General features: G+C 39.2%; 1 protein-coding gene across 1 annotated transcript; it reads right to left on the bottom strand.

Moving 5' to 3' along the window:
- Positions 1-12,433: 12,433 nt before the first annotated feature.
- On the bottom strand, positions 12,434-13,729 carry LOC108102086. Its single transcript, XM_017206738.2, has one exon. The coding sequence runs from the start codon at positions 13,683-13,685 to the stop codon at positions 12,612-12,614; it is 1,074 nt and encodes a 357-aa protein (XP_017062227.2). The 5' UTR covers positions 13,686-13,729; the 3' UTR covers positions 12,434-12,611.
- Between the last annotated feature and the right edge of the window lie 5,147 nt (positions 13,730-18,876).

Here is an 18,876-nt window from a genome sequence, read left to right as displayed (position 1 = left end):
CGTCTCATCAGTACACCGACTCCGGTGTACCCGCTGTTTGTCCGGGGTTGCTTATTAGCTTGCGCTTATTCGCAACTAACCTTATAGAAGGCCGTTCGCTATCCGCAACCTGCGACCCGCCTGGTGGCCCCAACTAAGTACGAGACTGATAAATAAATTCGCCAAAAAAGTTTCACTTCTGACATGTGTACTTTGAACGCACGCACTTTTTTTTATTTTCCCAGGCGTACAAAAATTGGTGGTGTCTTAGTTGCTTGGCCTTATGTTTTTGAGCAGTATTCTTCTTTTGGTTTACTAAGAATAGAAATTGACTATTGTCTGCGCATTGTTTGGGATGGTGGCTACAACTTTCATTATAGCTTGTGATGCATTTGTTTTTTTAGCTGCTTGTGTGCTTAATTTTCTTCTTACTTGCAGATATCAATAGATTCCTGTTTAAATTAATGATCCGTTAATATTTTTGTATTTTTGGGCTGGGCAGAGGCTAGTTTTTCAGTAAAAGCTGACGAAACAGAAACTCCTGCTGGTATGGTTGTTGCCGTCGTTAGTGTCGAAGTCACCGATTTAAAGGCGGACATCATGATGGTCGTATTCACTTGCAGTTCTGATACATCTTCTTATTTTTAATTGACGAGAGCCGACGCTCGTCTTGTTGTTGTTGCCGAGCTTTGCTCGTTATGGCTCCCTCGTTACAGAGCTTGCGCTCTTAAAATATATCTGTACGATAGTAATAAAACATTTTTTACAAAAAAAAAAAACGGAGAACCAGTTGGGCCATAAACAATAAGTCTGAAAAACAAAAACATATTAACTAAAAGCAATGTTTTATTTGAAGTTATTAAACAATACCACAAAAAGTGGTCGTTTGCCCAATAGTGCATGTTCCATAGTCTCTCCAAGTTGGATCATTGGTCATATCCAAGGCCATCTAAGGGAAACCTCCAAGATAACTCGTAAACAGTCCGAAAGACTCGGCGCTGCCAAACACATAGCTTCTTGTCCTTATCTATCGATATCGTCTCTCTCCAACTGCAAGATTTTCTAAAATGAATTTACATGCTGCCCCACACTGTCACCACTTGCATATTCAAACGTAGAAGCTGCTGGTACAGCTATACCTTTTTTGCTGGTCCCGCCGAAGAGTGAATATTTTTTATCATTTTCCTGGCCTGGTCGACAATATTCCAACCAGCCTGGGCTAATTCTGTGGCTGGCCTTTCCAACTTGCCCTTAACCACGTTCCACAAGTTTGCTGTTGTGAGTACATTACGCATAGACGTATAGACGTATAAACTTTGCGACCCTTTCTATGAAGCCACCCGACTGGAAAATATGACTCTTGGGTCTAACTTGGGATTAAATTACGCAGGTTTAATATTTAAATTCCTTATAAAGTACACTGTAACGAACTGTTTTTGTTTGCTTTTATGCTCGCTACTGGATTGTGCGGCTACCTCAGTAATAGTTGTTGTTCGTCCCACCAAATTTATATGTTGTGATTGCCCCACCAGTGAATAAGAAGACAGCGTTGATTTCTCGACTTCAAACTTGTTTATTCGACTTCTGAATTTGACTATTTAATGTATAGTTCGTCTCGGTATGATTCCCTCGATGCCTCCTCTTGGTTTGACGGCCTCTCCAGTGCTCCCGCTCGATCGCTGCCGTTGATGTCGGGTATTTCACGTGATGGAGTTGGACTATCTGGGCTCCACCCTAGTCCCTACTACTCCGTGCTGGGGCTGTTCAATCCTTGACTCTCGGGGTTCCGCTGCTCCGGACCCTGGCAGACACAGCAGGGTTCTCGGCGTGCACGCCTTTAACACCCGTGCCGTTCAACTACGCGTCCTTCGCGGCTTGTCGCACCAAAAAGCAACTCTCGCCACAAGACGGACCAAGCGTGCGCCGGATCACCGTCTGGTAGACTCTACGATATGCGTCTGGTTCTGGACCCTTCCCCACCGAGAACACGTTTACTCGAATAAGGACTCGTGTGTGCCGACTTGGTAAGGACCCGCCAGGCAATACGCCAGGCTCAATGTCTTCAACCAGGGGTCGTTACAGGCGCCTAGTTCGATTCGTGTGCTGCCCACAGAACCTCAGCTACCTGTGTCTCAATTCGGAGACTTGCAACTTAAAGTCCCGAAAGTCTCAACGTAGCGATCTTGCTCCTTGTAGACTGCTTGCTTGGGATCCTCGTGTTCTTCGTCCACGCCGTTGGTCCTTTCTCGTCCTGAATCCTCGCTTGTATCCTTGCTTGACTTCTCGCTCTCTGATGTATAATCGTGTTTCACTTCTCCTCGACTGTTCTCGGCTGAATTGCGGGTCACGCTTATATAGGGCCCCCTGGTCCCGTTTATCCTCGGCGTCTCCTTTTCATCCGGGTCCAAGGTCCAACGGCGATCCCGTTACTTCTTCGGTCGGATCGCGTGACCGGGTCCAAGATCCACCGCGATCCCGTTACTTCTTCGGTTGGATCGCGTGACCGGGTCTAAGGTCCACCGCGATCCCGTTACTCCTTTGGCTGGATCGCGTGACTGGGTCCAAGGTCCACCGCGGCCACGCTATCCTTTTATCCAGCCCGTGATTATTTGTGGGGAGTTATCCAACTCCTCACAACACAATAATTAATTTATTGTCAGTGGATCCTTGGCAAGGAACGGACTCACCAATATTTATAAAATACCAAAGTTAAAAAAACGTGGTTCTAAACTATCAACAGCGTCTCGCTCGGAATCGACTCTTACTGCAACATAGATAACATTTTTCGACATGGAACTGATAAGCAGGTTTTTTATTATTTATATTTCCATTTAAAATTAGTTTACAGTGTTGTAAATAGCCTTTGTTAAAAATCAAATGTTGATTTCAACCACGTGAAATCAAAATCAGTGCTAAAAAGCTGTTGCACTTTTCGATATGTGCCTAAACAACACTCTTTTATTATATGTTAATATTTTAAAGATACCCGTTTTTTCTATAAGTGTGTTTATCTTCCTTTGTAACGATAACAATGGTTTACGAAAGTGAAAATCGTTGTGGTTTTGACGTCATTAGCAAAACAAAATAGCAAAAAATTATATTAATATAGAATGGGGCCGAATAAAAAACAAGAAGGAAGCATCGGCAAGCCGATGCTTAATACCCTTGCAGTCATCAAATATGTCGAACAAAATATTTACATAAAGGCTAAACATCGAAGCTATGACGATTTTTCTATTATTTTTCCATATTTTCGACTATTGTTCATATGGCAGCTATATGATATAGTCGTCCGATAAGTTAGAAAACTTTATATTCCAAAAATTATGATTGTCTGATGAAAAAAAACGATTTTATAATTTTATTTCTGTTATTCCTATATACACTGACGAGCAAAACTGTAACACGATTTCATTGTTTCAACTTCAAAGGTCTGTAACTTTTTTTCTAATGCACGGATTTTGAAGATCTTAGTCTTGTTTTGTAGGTTATATCATTTACTACTATTAAGTAAAATTCAAAGCCATTTGATATCAGTTAAAGAAAATGACGCGCCAAACTGTAAAAAAAAAGTCAAATGTTACAGTTTTGCACTCTGGTTATTTTTTTAAGAAATATTTTTATTAATGATTTTTTAATAGTGAATTCACATCCCCTTGGACTTTTTTAGCTCTTCTATGCGTCTGGGCATATTTTGGGTATACCGTCGTATCATTTCCGGGGGAATATCATTCCATACGCCCTGTTGCCGCTCTCACAACTCCTTCATTCCACTTGGGGGAACTGCATTTTTCTCCAGCTGCGATTTCACATGTTTCCACAAGTTTTCTGTTGGATTCATGTTGGGAGATTGTGGTCGCTACTTCATAGATTGAAATTTCTGTTTTGAAATCCAATTTTTTACGTGTGCTTGGGGTCGATGTCTTGCTGAAAAACGCATTTTTCGGCAGAAAGACCCAACTTTCCAAAATTCCTTTGGAAGATTTTCTTGTAAAATGGATAGATATCGCTCCTTTCGCATTATTCCATTATTTATATAAGTTAACACCCGAAATAATAAGATCAACAAAATAAAAGATATGGTGAGCATAGATTGCGTAATTGAGGAAATGGTATTGCAATACCATGCCTTCAATAAGTTCGACGCCCCGCGCGCTGAGCTTGCACTTTACAATCATGGGAACGATTAACACCAAACGCCCAAAGTTGATTGAACCAAGGCAAGTACATCCAACAATAATAATAATAAGATCGGATGACACGTGCGCTGAGCTTGCACCTTCTTGACCATCGATCGTGGGAAACGCTTATCCCCAAAGTTGAGTGAACTGAAGCAAAGTGCATCCAACAACAATGACTAATAGTGAATCGCCCAATTACAATTAAGATTGGCCAACAGCGACAACGACATCAGCAATTGCGGAAGCCAAAACAAATAGAAACAAAGAACGTCAGCAGAAGCAGCGACAACGGCAGAGACGGTGACAGCGATGGAGCGACGCGTAGCTATAAATTAAACCTGTAAAACCTAATCCAGTTAGTTCTTAATCAAACTCAATAAAGTAAAGATTGATTTTTTTATAACAAATTATAATCATTCTTTTAACTGGCGCCCGAACAGGGACCTGATTAAAAGCCGCGAAAGGATACTAAGTTCCGCGTCCCGCGAAGTTCAGAAAAGTTTCTGACGTTTCGTTCCAACCTCCGCCTAATAAGTGAGAAGTGAAAAGGACTCGAGACCCGGAAGTGCAAAAGTGCCGTTTTAAAGAACGCTACAAAATTGTACTCCTGAAAAAACAGGACTTGTACCTAGCGGAAAAATCAGGCCAAAAACTTATCGCCGTGATCCCTTTAGTATCCGTTCGGAGGGAACGTGAACCAAAGTACAGAGAAGGCCCCTTAGTAGACCCACACTCAGGAGAGATCGTTGCAGAGTGGGATAAAACGGAATCCGCCGATCCTGTCGTCACGAGAGCACGCCGAGATATGTTACTACTGTAAGCATAGTTTTAAGCAAAACGAGAATCTAAAAAAATTGAAAAATACAAACACACCAATTACTGAAATTTTAAAAATATTACAAGATACACAAAAATCTACGAAAATAAAAAATATAGGAAACACACTTTAATATTATTTTTAAGAAACCACAACAATTTAAAAACTCGAAAATTTTTATTAAACCCCCCAATATAATTAAAATTCTCTAGAAAAATATTTCCGAATTCTGAGTGACTAAAATTAAAAATTTAGCTTAACCGTAACGTTTTTTTTGATTGCTCAAATGACCGAACAAGAGTTAGCAGACAGACTCGCAAATCTCGCCGGACCTTCATCAGTTAGTAACGCACAACTAAACGCGAGAGTCATGACCGAGAGAGATATCGAGGAAAAAATAAAAGCTGTCTTAGAGGCCAACCTCGGCAGCCTAGTGAAGGAAATTCTAAACCCTAATAAAGACTTTTCTAAATATACGGAGCAAACAATTAGGAGAGAATTCGCACACAACATTAGCGAATTAGACAAACTACCGGACATAGTCAGAACACTCAGAGATTTCTCGGGAAATAAGAGCGAATACTCGTCGTGGAAAAAAAGTGTCGAGAGAGTGTTAAAAATTTATGAAAATAGAATAGGTACACCAAAATTCTATGGAATACTTTTAGCGATCCGTAACAAAATTACTGGACAAGCAGACGCAGTACTAGAATCTTATAACACCCCCTTAGATTGGACAGCTATCTCGAAATGCCTAACAGCACATTTCGCCGACAAACGTGACTTAAAGACCTTAGAATATCAACTCTACGCTCTTAACCAGGGTAACAGTACTATAGTGGATTATTATCAAGCAGTTTATCAACAACTTTCCCTTATCCTAAATCAAATTGGCAACTTAGATGCTTCACAAGAAACCATACAATCTCTAACAGCCATGTACAGGGAAAAAGCCTTGGACACTTTCGTCAGAGGTCTAAATGGCAACTTGGCACAACTTTTAGCCATTAAAGAACCACATGACTTAGGACACGCACTCCATTTATGCAGCTTGCTCGAAAACCAGAATACTAGAAATAATCAGACACCGAAAATTCCATATTTAGGCAAACCACCTATTCTTCCACCCAAACCCCAAGAACCATATCGGACGGTAGCCGTCAAACAAAATTTTCATCCCCATCTCTATCATAATCCAAATCAGATGCAACTAGTACCGGCAACTGTAAAAACACCAGTTTATCAGGCCAATCAATTTAAAGCTTATAACCAAGCCTACGTGAAACAAGGTGATGCAGTAGCATCCTACAGCTTACCGAAACCTCCCCCACGGCCACAACCGAAACCGGTACCAATGGAAGTGGACCAATCAATTCGCTCGCGCCATATCAATTATATGAACAAGCCGGCAAATAATGATTTTTCAGGGAAAAGACCTCTTAGCTCTTCCAATGTCCAAAATACCAGCAAAATGCCGAGACAATTTCATATCCAACCAGAGGCGGAAAACAATGCACAACAAATTTCAGAAGAAGTCTCAAGTTCAGAGCAAGAGTATTACCAGTTAGCAGAAGAAAATAACGTAAATGAGCTCCAAGAGGAATATGAGTGGGAAAGTAATGCCGAACAGCAGGAATATGTAGACATGTCAGAACTTTATTTTTTAGAATAAGTCGTTCCTCACTACCTTACTTTAAAGTAACAACGGGGAACGGAAAAATACTAAAATTTTTAATTGATACAGGCTCAAACCAGAACTATATCCAAAATCAGATAGTACCAAGACCAAAATCGAATGAAAAAACTTTTTCCGTCAACTCAGTTGGAGGAAACACCAAAATAACTCAACACACAATACTTAGACTCCCTAGCATTTCAGATAAACCCATGAAATTTTTTTTTACTAGACACATTGAAAACTTTCCACGGTATACTAGGTAACGATACAATGAAAAGCCTAGGAGCCATTATAGATGTGAAAAATGACAACTTAATTCTTGAGAACAAACGGAAAATTAAAATTCATCAATTAGCAACACAGGCAGTAAATACAATCGGACCACAAGTCAGTCATATGACCGAGTCCCAAAAATCAATTATAAATCTCCTCGTTCAAGACCACAAAACCCTCTTTGCTGACCCCGATACAAAGTTAGCATACACGACAAAAGTAGTAGGTGAAATAAGAACTTCGTCAGATTCACCAGTTTATGGAAAACACTACCCGTACCCCATATCCTTAAAACAAGAAGTAGAAAAACAGATTAACGATATGTTAAAAGACGGCATTATAAGACCTTCACGATCACCATATAATGCCCCAGTCTGGGTAGTCCCCAAAAAGTCCGGTCAGTCCGAAGAAAAAAAGTACAGATTAGTAATCGATTACAGAAAGCTAAACGAAGTTACTATTTCAGATCGGTACCCCATTCCCGAAATCGGCGAAATTATCGCACAACTTGGAAACAATAAATATTTTTCGGTGCTAGACCTTAAAAGTGGTTTTCACCAAATACCATTAAAAAGCTCAGATATAGAAAAAACAGCATTCGCGGTAAACGGTGGTAAATATGAATTTACCAGACTCCCGTTTGGCCTCAAAAACTCTCCAGCTATTTTTCAAAGGGCCTTAGACGATATACTAAGGCAACACATAGGGAAAATTTGCTATGTCTATGTCGACGATATCATAGTTTTTAGCAAAAATGAGGTAGATCACGAAATCAATTTAAAAAAAGTATTCACTACCCTAGAAAATGCTAACATGAGGGTTCAAGTAGAAAAGTGCCACTTTTTTAAAAATGAGGTGGACTTCTTAGGGTACACAATATCAGAAAACGGAGTCAAAACGAACATCGAAAAAATAAAAGCAATTACAAAATTTCCGATCCCTAAAACACTAAAAGACCTGCGTTCTTTTCTAGGCATGACAGGTTATTATAGGCGGTTCATAAAAGACTACGCTAAAATAGCAAAACCGTTAACAATTCTCTTAAGAGGCGAAGAAGGCCGCATATCTAAGTCCAAGTCGAGCAGAACTGCTATCAACTTGAGCAAAGATGCGATTGCAGCATTCGAAAAACTCAAAAATACCCTCGTCTCCAGAGATGTAACCCTTGCCTATCCAGATTTTGGAAAAGAATTCCAGCTAACTACTGACGCTTCAAGCTATGCAATTGGCGCAGTATTAGAACAAAATCATAGACCAATAACGTTTATTTCACGCACCCTGTCGAAAACTGAAGAGAACTACGCAACTAATGAAAGAGAAATGCTCGCTATCGTTTGGGCACTACAAAGTTTAAGACACTACCTGTACGGCTATTCAAAAGTGACTATTTACACCGATCACCAGCCCCTCAGTTTTTCTAATAGCGTAAATAACCACAATGCTAAGCTAAAACGGTGGAGAGACCTTATTGGCGAGTATAACCATGAGATCAGATACAAGCCCGGAGTAGCCAATGTAGTGGCAGACGCGTTATCTCGGGCCCCCGCGGAAATTAATTCAATCAGCTCCTCAGCATCAGCCCATAGCGATGAAAGTTCGTCACACAACCTTATTTTTTCGGTAGAAGCCCCAATAAACGTATTTAAAAATCAACTTTTTTTACTGACTGCAGACACAGATTCCTATAGTTTCGAAATTCCATTCCCAACCTACCACAGGCACATAATAAAAAGAAAATCCTACACAGAAGAAAATCTCATAGCAATTTTAACTCACAGACTCGACCCTAAAATTATAAACGGAATAATTACATCTGAAGTAGTAATGGGCAAAATTCAAAACATTTACCCCACCTATTTTAAGTCATACAAAGTAAGGTTTACTCAAAACGAAATAGATGACGTAACCTCAGAAGCGCAACAAAATGAAATAATAACTCTCGAGCATAAAAGAGCCCATAGAGATGCTAAAGAAAATAAATTACAAATTTTGAAGAAATATTTTTTCCCACAAGCTATAAAGAAAATCCAAGCAATAGTTAATTCATGTCAAACTTGTAAAGAATCCAAATACGATAGACACCCCCCAAAAGGTACAATTCAACCAACTCCGATTCCCAATTATCCAGGAGAAATAGTTCATGTAGACATTTACATTACCGAAAAACACAGTGTCCTAACAGGAATTGATAAATTTTCAAAGTATGCTCAAATTAAAATTCTAAACTCTAGAGCATCGGAAGATATAAAAAATCCGTTAAGGGAAATGTTAATTGCTTTCGGTATGCCGAAATGGATAATAATGGACAATGAACGATCATTAAGCTCAGCAGCAATCAAGTTTATGTTAGAAGATGAACTAAAAATATCAGTACACACCACTGCCCCTTATGCATCGACAAGTAACGGACAAATAGAAAGGTTCCACTCAACTTTATCCGAAATCATGCGTTGCCTCAAAAAAGACAACGGTAGCATGACATTTGAGGACCTAATTTTTAAAGCAGTTCAGGCATATAACAAGTCAATCCATTCCATAACAAAGGAAAGCCCCATAGACATATTTTTCAGAAGCACAATTTCCAATTCTGCAGAAGAGATAGAAAAGAAAAGAGAAGAAATTAAACAGAAAATTCTAAACAAACAAAACGCTGACCTACAGTACCACAACCAGGAAAAAACGCTCCCGAAAATTTTTAAACCAGGCGACACAGTCCACGTAAGAATAGACAAAAGGTTAGGAAGTAAACTGACACCTAGGTACAAAGTGGAAAAAGTAGCAGAAAATAAAACAACCACCATCAAGACACAATCAGGAAAAATCATACATAAAAATAACATAAGAACATAATTTTTCAGACTATTTTTACCAACGTGCTTGGGGATAACCACGGTCCTTGACTATTCCAACTCACAAATCATCTCACTCGAAACCGGACTTGCAGCTAAACAAGACGGAACATTCAAAATCATCCACATCTTTAATTTGCAGAGCTATAAGGACACTTTAGCGAAATTAGAGGAATCATTTTATTCACTTAACTCATCTCATCCACTACACCCATACCTTTCCTACGAACTAGAACAGATTCACAACGACTTACGCATACTCCGAACACAAAAGAGACCAAAAAGAGCAATAGAAACAATAGGTACTGCGTGGAAATGGCTAGCAGGTTCACCAGACCACCACGACTACGAGATCATAGTCAACAAAATAGATGAGCAATTAGAAAATAACAACAAACAAGTGGTAATCAACAAATTAATTAATGAGAAAATAAACCAACTTACTAAAACTACCAATGCTATGTTAAAAGTTACCCAGAGCTCGGAAGAAATAGCAAACCAAAATGCTAATATTTTAAAATATAAAATTCAATTAATTAAAGAAGAAATTAATAACATTATTTACGCAATCACATGGGCAAAATCTAACACAATAAATTCATTTGTATTCACAAGCACAGAAACTAAAATAGTAGAGGACATTTTCAAAAAAGAAAATAACTTATTTTTTAACATAGAGGAATTATTAGAATTTGCTAAAGTTAAATTAGCCACAAACGGCGATGACCTCATTTATATTATTAGCCTTCCAACCATCAAAACAGATAATTGTAGAACTTTAAAAATTAAAGCACTAAAGAAAGCCCAAATGATCAATGATATAAAATATGAAAATTTGTTAGAATGTAAGAAACAATTATTTGCTATTAAAACACCTTGCGAATCCCATAATGATAAGACAGTCTGCAATACAGAAAATTTGTTAAACTTAAGTAACGACACTTGCGTAAATGCTCTCCTGAATCTCCGAGAACCTCAATGTAAGATGATCAACAATCAACACATCCCAGATTTCGAGGAAATACTGCCTGGAACCATATTGCTGAACAACTTCAATGGACCAGTTCTGCTAGACGAAAAACTTCTACAACTGCAAGGCTCTTTCATTATTCAATACCGAAATTCAACGGTAACTATTGGCGAAACTATCTACAAGTCGAAAGAAATCAACTCGGTCGAACCAGAGCCTCCCTTATTCCAACTTATGGGAGAGAAGACTAAACTAGAGGAAGTCCTATCTCTTCAAATGATCAAGGAATTAAATCTTGACAACACAAAGGCGCTGGAAAAATTAAGAAGAAAATCGATCATAGAATCCTCAGTCAGCTTCGGATCCACCATCATCCTACTCCTACTAATAATAGGATCGGTCACGGAACTACTACGAAGACGTAAAACAACGAAAAGTACTGCAGCCCCTGTACCAGAAACGCGAGAAGAACCCCCACATTCCGGACCTGTGCTGTATTACATTGCGACCGAGGACAGTCGCGCTTAAGGAGGGAAGAGTTAACACCCGAAATAATAAGATCAACAAAATAAAAGATAGGGTGAGCATAGATTGCGTAATTGAGGAAATGGTATTGCAATACCATGCCTTCAATAAGTTCGACGCCCCGCGCGCTGAGCTTGCACTTTACAATCATGGGAACGATTAACACCAAACGCCCAAAGTTGATTGAACCAAGGCAAGTACATCCAACAATAATAATAATAAGATCGGATGACACGTGCGCTGAGCTTGCACCTTCTTGACCATCGATCGTGGGAAACGCTTATCCCCAAAGTTGAGTGAACTGAAGCAAAGTGCATCCAACAACAATGACTAATAGTGAATCGCCCAATTACAATTAAGATTGGCCAACAGCGACAACGACATCAGCAATTGCGGAAGCCAAAACAAATAGAAACAAAGAACGTCAGCAGAAGCAGCGACAACGGCAGAGACGGTGACAGCGATGGAGCGACGCGTAGCTATAAATTAAACCTGTAAAACCTAATCCAGTTAGTTCTTAATCAAACTCAATAAAGTAAAGATTGATTTTTTTTATAACAAATTATAATCATTCTTTTAACTTATATATCTTTTTTATTGCAGCTATATGATGGAGTTATCCTATTTTGATAAAATTTAATCCGAAATTCAATAGTAGTTAGAAAACGCCATCTGGAAGAAATCAATTCGATCTGATCAAAAACAACGGCGTGAGAATTTTTTATTTCATTCTCTCGTATGGAAGCTATCCGATATAGTCAGCCGATTCGGTCTGTTTCGACTTATATACTGCGTGCAATAACTACACAACTTTTGGGAAAGTTTCAGCAAGATTGCTTTAAAACTGAGAGACTATTTTGCGTAGAAACAAACAAGAGGACAGACAGAGAGACGGATTTCGATTCAGATCGTGATGGTGATCAAGAATATATATACTTTATGGAGTCTGAGGTGTCTCCTTCACTGCGTTGCAAACTTTTGTCTGAAATTATAATACTCTTCGCTCCGCAAGGGTATAAAAATTGGACATATCATATCATATATCTGCCATAGGAAATATCATTTTTTGTGGAAGATACAGGTTTGATAGTACAACAATTGGCTTGATCTTGCAGATCATAGTGATAAACACGCATAAAATCAATACAGAATATAGTGATATACACGCACCGAAGCGAATTTTTTCTTTTTTTTATTTAGTTTTTTTTTGTGACAAAAATGTTACCACCTCATGTTACGACCTCAAAATTTAACAATTTTAAAAAGCTTTTTTAAGTGCATACATTTATATATTTATAGTTACAAATGCTTCCGCATGTATCTTAAAAAATTTTCAATGTTATAAAAACAAACACTTTGTTAATTCAGTTGACATTTGACCACGTGGAAAGTCTCTTGGAAGACAATCTTTAAGAGACGATTGCGACTGTATACTAGAATCATACCATATATTTCTCCTCAAAAGTCTTGAAGCCAAAATACTACCTTTCTTAGTTTTACCATCCAAATACATTTCTAATTCGAACAGTTTGTTAAATAAATTTTCCAGATCTTTCTCCGCGCTGGTAAGAAAATTACATTGTATTATAAAACTTTTAAAAATTAAACAATTTAAAAGACGTTGAATGCGAAACTCAAGCTGTCTCATTATATATTTAACGTTAAGCTTTGTTACGGCATATACATCGTAAACAATGTTAAGTTTATCCCCAGTAGCACATCTAAAAATTTGAGCCGAGTGATGCTGTAAAAAGTCCAAATATAGTTTGCAGCATTCCAAATCGATTTTTAAATTTAAATTTTGTAAAATTGTACTTTGAGTGTCTGCATAGTAATAAAATATATTTTGAATGTCTTTTAAGGTTTCCGAAGAATATTCCAGAGCTTCATTGAGTATTTCCGAAAATAGTACGTGAAAGAATTCCATTTCCGCAAAATAGTTTGTAAGTAAGACTTTAACCAGTGTTGGTTGAGCTGTTGGTACTTGCCGTAGCTTTAACAACAAGGCATGGCTTGAATTTTTCGATGTTTCGTAAAAGGCTTCACCGTCGATAGCAAACTGTTCAATTGCGTACGACACCTTAAAAAAAAAAGTCGACAATTCTTGCATTCGAATAATATAGTCATCTGCATTGTGGGAAGTATTTTCGAATGCCGTTAATACTGCTGACATGGTCAAATTTTTTTGCAGATTTTCCATAAAATTTCGTAGTTTAGATTGCAAATTTAGTTTACTGCTATCGGATTTCTCAATGGCTTTATAGAACTGATTAGGTATATGTTCTCCTTTATATAAGTGTAGCAATTTTTGTGATTTGGCCAAGTGTTGAATATCGTTGACGTTTAATTGTTGAGCGTGGATAGTCAATAACAGGCAACTTAAATAAGTAACAATCAACCACAAGCAATTCATTGCAAAATTTCAGTAAAGCTAACGCAACGTTAAACGAGCAGCAACAAGAAAAATGAATAGGTGCCTAAATAAAATGCTTACGATGCCATGAAATTGTATTCAAAATTGGAAGGTCCATAAATAGCTTTTTCCGAGCTCTCACATTCTTATGATAAATATGTAGAAGTTTCTACTTATACATAGGCAATCTCTTTATGACTTTGCAGAGGGCATTATATTTTCAGCCATCAAATTGCAACCCAGTAAAAAGAATAATTAACATACATATTTGATTTTAAAACTGTTTATTAAAAAAAGTATATTAAAATTATTGGTATAATTTTCTTATTATATTATATTAATTTTTAATTAATTACAAAGCAAAAAATATGAATAGGCAGTAGCGGATTTAGAATTTCAATCTGGGGGGTTTTCGATTGAAAAAAAATACGAATATGAAAAAAACAAATAGTTTCAATTCAATTTTACAGCTCTGCGGGGCTTTTTGGAAGGGGTTTGAACCCCTAAAACCATCCCCGTAAATCCGCCACTGTGAATAGGGTAATCAAACAAAAATGGTTTATTCAGAGGGTTATTACTTATTTTTTATATTTTATATAACATAAAAAAAAATCGCTTTCTTGTTTTCTTTTGCAGTCTTACAGTCGTCAAGGTTGATGATACCCTAAAAATTTGAGTAAAGTGATTTTAACTACAACATTTAGTAGGAAACACAATAGAAGGTAAAAAAAAGTTTTAACTAGCTAACAAAAGACAATAAAAACTGAAAAAAGCTTAATTTGCACAGGTTAATATTTAATAACCTCGAAGCAAATCTTAGGGTTTTTTAGGTTATTAAAAAAATGCTGACCTAAAAATATGTCAAATTTATGAAAAAAAGGAAAAATGAAATTATATATATTAAGGCAGGTTCTCACCTTGTGGCAAAAAAAAAAACAAGAAAGGAAGCTAGCTTCGGCAAGCCGAAGCTTATATACCCTTGCAGTCATCAAATATGTCGAACAAAATGCATAAAGGTTAAACAACATCGAAGCTATGACGATTTTTCTATTCATTTTCCATATTTTCGACTATAGATCATATGGGAGATATATGATATAGTTGTCCGATTTTGATCAAATTTAAATCGTAATTCAAGAGTCGTAAGAAAACTCTATATTCCAAAAATCATGCTTATCTGATGAAAAACAACGATGTTATAATTTTATTTCCGTTATTTCTATATAGATTTTTTGATCTTTTCCATGGCAGCTATAAGATATAGTTGTCCGATTTTTATGAATCCTTTTTCTCAGTATAAGAGTTGTTAAAAAACTTGAAATTCAAAAAATCATGCTCGTGGGATAAAAAACAACGATTTTATAAATTTATTTCCATTAATTCTATATATATTTTTCCAGCAGGTAGAGCGCTGGCCTCCGGTCCGGAAGGCCCCGGGTTCAAGTCGAGCCCCAGGCTCCCCGAGAAAAAGAAACGGTCTCTTTTTCCAAATCTCCACCACTTCTATGCTCTATCGCTCACTTAACATTAGTAACAAATTTCGGCTCCCCGGACCCGCACACCCCCTCGTCCACGTTACTATGGACCCAACAATAGAATTTTCGTCACTCCTAGATGGCGCCAGGTGGCATCCCCACCGCTAGGATAAGTCGCTACTGGCTTATCACCGGTACGATCGAAAATCAATGATAACGAATCCTCTACAAGAAATTGTAGAGGCTCTAAGCTCCCGGGTGGAGTAAAAGAATGTAAATTTTTTTTTATGGCAGCTATATGATAGAGTTATCCGATTTTGATCAAATTTAATCCGAAATTCAATAACAGTTCGAAAACGCCATCTTGATTTCTTCAAGTCGATCTGATCAAAAACAACGGCGTGAGAATTTTTTATTTCATTCTCTCGTATGGGAGCTATCCGTAAGCGGGACACCTTTTTGCCGAAATGTTGCAACTAAGAAACGCCCCTTTTTTGATTTTTCAATTTTGAAATTTTTTTTCGCAAAAAAATATGTTTTCAAATAAAGTTACAAATTGCAGATTTTTATCTTTAACCGTTTTCTCAAAACAATTTTTATAAAAAAATTTCCATTTTTCGGCCCTACAAGGTGAGAACCTGCCTTAAGAGCGTCTGTTGAGAAGATGCGCATAATTACAAAAGCGTTATATCGGTCCGCAATGAGAGAAGTCGAGCCTCAGGGACTTAGTTAAGGTGATATATGTAAGTGGTTATCGTCATTCGTCTGAGTTACCAAAAATTAATTTACCCAAACGAACATAGAGAAATTTATTAATTTGCTATCATGTCTGACAGATGATGCAGTTCCGTTTCATACATCGCAAAGAGCGGCGATGTCTCCTCTCTATCGCTCTCTCTGAGAGAAGACCACCATTAATCATTAATCATTCCCAAAAAGTGAAGTCTACGAGTCGGTCGATTGAACGCCGGAGCAGATCTACGCGACATCTCATTTTTCTCATATCTCATTTTTCATTATATCATTGTGAATTAATTTAATTATTATTGTGCATTAAAGTTTGTTAAACACTAAACTTAATATCGTGTGTTTCAAAGTTAGAACCCCTACGAACAATGCAGGCTTGCAGCAATACCTAGCTCAGTCGACACAAAACATTTTGGTGGCCCATGAGGGGAACTTTGAAGTGCTTAACAAAAGTTAATGTGTGATCATAATCAATTTAATTCATATTTGTAAATCTTGGAGATCTCCCCAAGGTATCCCTTAAAAAAAGAAAAAAAAATCCTAGCCCATTTTTAGCAAGAGCACAACTTTACTCATCGATTGGCCAGGTTACTACGATTCGTTTACGAGGCTCATTCATCATAACTCACGGCTAAGCGAGATCCAGAAATTTCATTTCTTGAAGGAATCACTTCCAGCAGGTCGAGATGGTGACATTCGCCAAATGCAGCTTACGGAGACGAATTACAACGTGGCATGGACAACTCTGGTGAAACGCTACAACAACAGCCGCATAGTATTCTCTCATCACATAAACGCGCTATATAACATGCCGACTCTCAACGAGGAAGAGGCAGACGACATGAGAGGCATGCTGAGCACTGTGAATGTTTGTTTGCCTTCGAACGAGTTAACGTTCCGGTACGAAAATGTGATCACTGGCTGGTACATCACCTATCCACTAAGCTACCGAAAGAAACGCACACCGCCTGGGAGCACTATTTGGGCAGCAAAACTGAAGCCCCAACGTTTAAGGAATTCGAGCAATTCTTAAATGACCGTCTGGTTACTATTGATGCAATTGAAAATCGCAATTCGACCTTTATTAACAAAACTCCTTCTTCGCATTCAGGTTCAAGACGCCTTCATGTTCATAACACAAACATACAGCAAAGACCCCCCAGCGTTCGCTGTTGTCATTGTGGTGATAACCATATCCTTCGACGTTGTCCGTCTTTTCTCTCCATGGATTGTTATCAACGCAAGGATCTCGTGAGCAAAGAGAAACTTTGTCTCAATTGCCTTAGCAAGACTCATGCTCTTCCTCGCTGCACCAGCACGAGAGGATGCCTCCAATGCGGACAGCGTCACCATACGTTGCTGCACTTTCCGGTGCCCCCACTGGGACGAAGGGGTGTTACCCCCTTTCAGGTGAGTGAAAACCCTTTTCACTCAATTTTTCCGAATTGGGTGGATTGGGTCTGCCATATTAGTGGTCAGTTGACTAATCAGTTGCGCTGCAGAGTTACCAACTTTTGAGCAAGCGTAAGCCGAGCTGCCAACCCGCGGGGAAAGCTCTAAAGCAAGCAACTTTTAGGCGACAGGTAGAAAACAAAAGAATTAAAGGATGGCGAGCCGTGGCCCTGGCCCGGTTAACAGCATTAAGGAGGCGCCACAGGGCAAGGGTGAATGCGCAACGGCAAAAAACACTGCTGCGCTGGAAGCCGACCCGTTCAAGAAAAGCAGCAAACTGGGGAGATCACCGACAAAGGTGCCAAAATCTCCACCCATTTTCTCGCCTGCAGTAGAGCAGGAACAGGCGGATACGGCGCATGCTGGAGGTCCCACAGAAGTTGGGGTCTTCCACTTAAGCGCAATTACAGAGCAGGGGCTGGCTCCGCTTATCGCCAATGGCGACATAGACGGAGTTATTGGCGCGATTGGGGCGAAATTGTCCCAACTAAATAGCATGACGGTATGAAAGACTAGGGTGATGGTGACGATTCCTATGAAGGAACTCGTGCAGCAGGTTATCACCCTCCAAATGTCGGCGTTAAGAATTTTGGAGACGGCTCCAAAGAATCCCAGTGAGCAAAAGCCCACTCCCAAGAGGTCACGGGAGAGCCCTAGAGCCGGTAAGCTCTCAGCGCCAAAAAGAAAGAAGGTGCCGCAACCTTGCGGCACAAGCAATAAGGTGGTGAATTCCATCACCTACGCAAGCGCAGCGAAGGAAATTTCCAGCCCTCTTCCGCCAAGCCATGCGGCCAAAGGCACGAAGGAGGGTGCGGAAAAATGGTCGACGGTTACCAAAAAACCGAAGAAGCAGCAACCAAAAAAGCAGCAGCAGCAGAGAAAACTCCCGCCACGCTCAGACGCACTAGTCTTAGGGACATATCAGAGTTCTCGTCGAAGGACGATATCATCCAGGCGGTTTTCGCAAACTATGAGGGCGATATCACACCAGCGGCCATTCCTTCCCTAAGGAAGACATACGGGGGCACACTAGTAGCCAGGTTGAGCATCCCGCCCGTTCTTGCGGAGAAGATCCTAGTGGACGGAAAAATCCGCATCGACTGGGCGCACTGTAGGGTCCGTAAAACCGTAGAGCCTAAGCGATGCTATAAATGCCTCGCATTGCCTTGCACTGCCGTAGCAAGGTCGATTTGTCCAAAGCGTGCTTCAACTGCGGGGGGCTCGATCACGAGTCCAAAAGCTGCAACAAAGAGGCACGCTGCCTTCTATGCGCAAAAACCCATGGCGCAAACTGCAAGCACCACACGCTTAGCAGAAGCTGCCCAGCTTACCAGCAGGCTTTCAAAGCAAAGGGAAAATGAAAATTCTCCAATTGAATTTGAACCATTGCAGAGCGGCTCAGGACTTGCTTCCACAAACAGTGCGAGCCTTAAAAATAGACCCTGCCATTTTGAGCGAGCCATACGCAAGTAAGCACGATGGGACTTGGTTTCAAAACACCCAAGGTAGTGCAGCAA

This window comes from Drosophila ficusphila, unplaced genomic scaffold (assembly GCF_018152265.1).
Source record: "Drosophila ficusphila isolate 14025-0441.05 unplaced genomic scaffold, ASM1815226v1 contig_470, whole genome shotgun sequence".
NCBI lineage: Eukaryota > Metazoa > Arthropoda > Insecta > Diptera > Drosophilidae > Drosophila > Drosophila ficusphila.
Note: the sequence above shows the minus strand (reverse complement) of the source record. Positions and strands in the feature narration are given on the sequence as shown.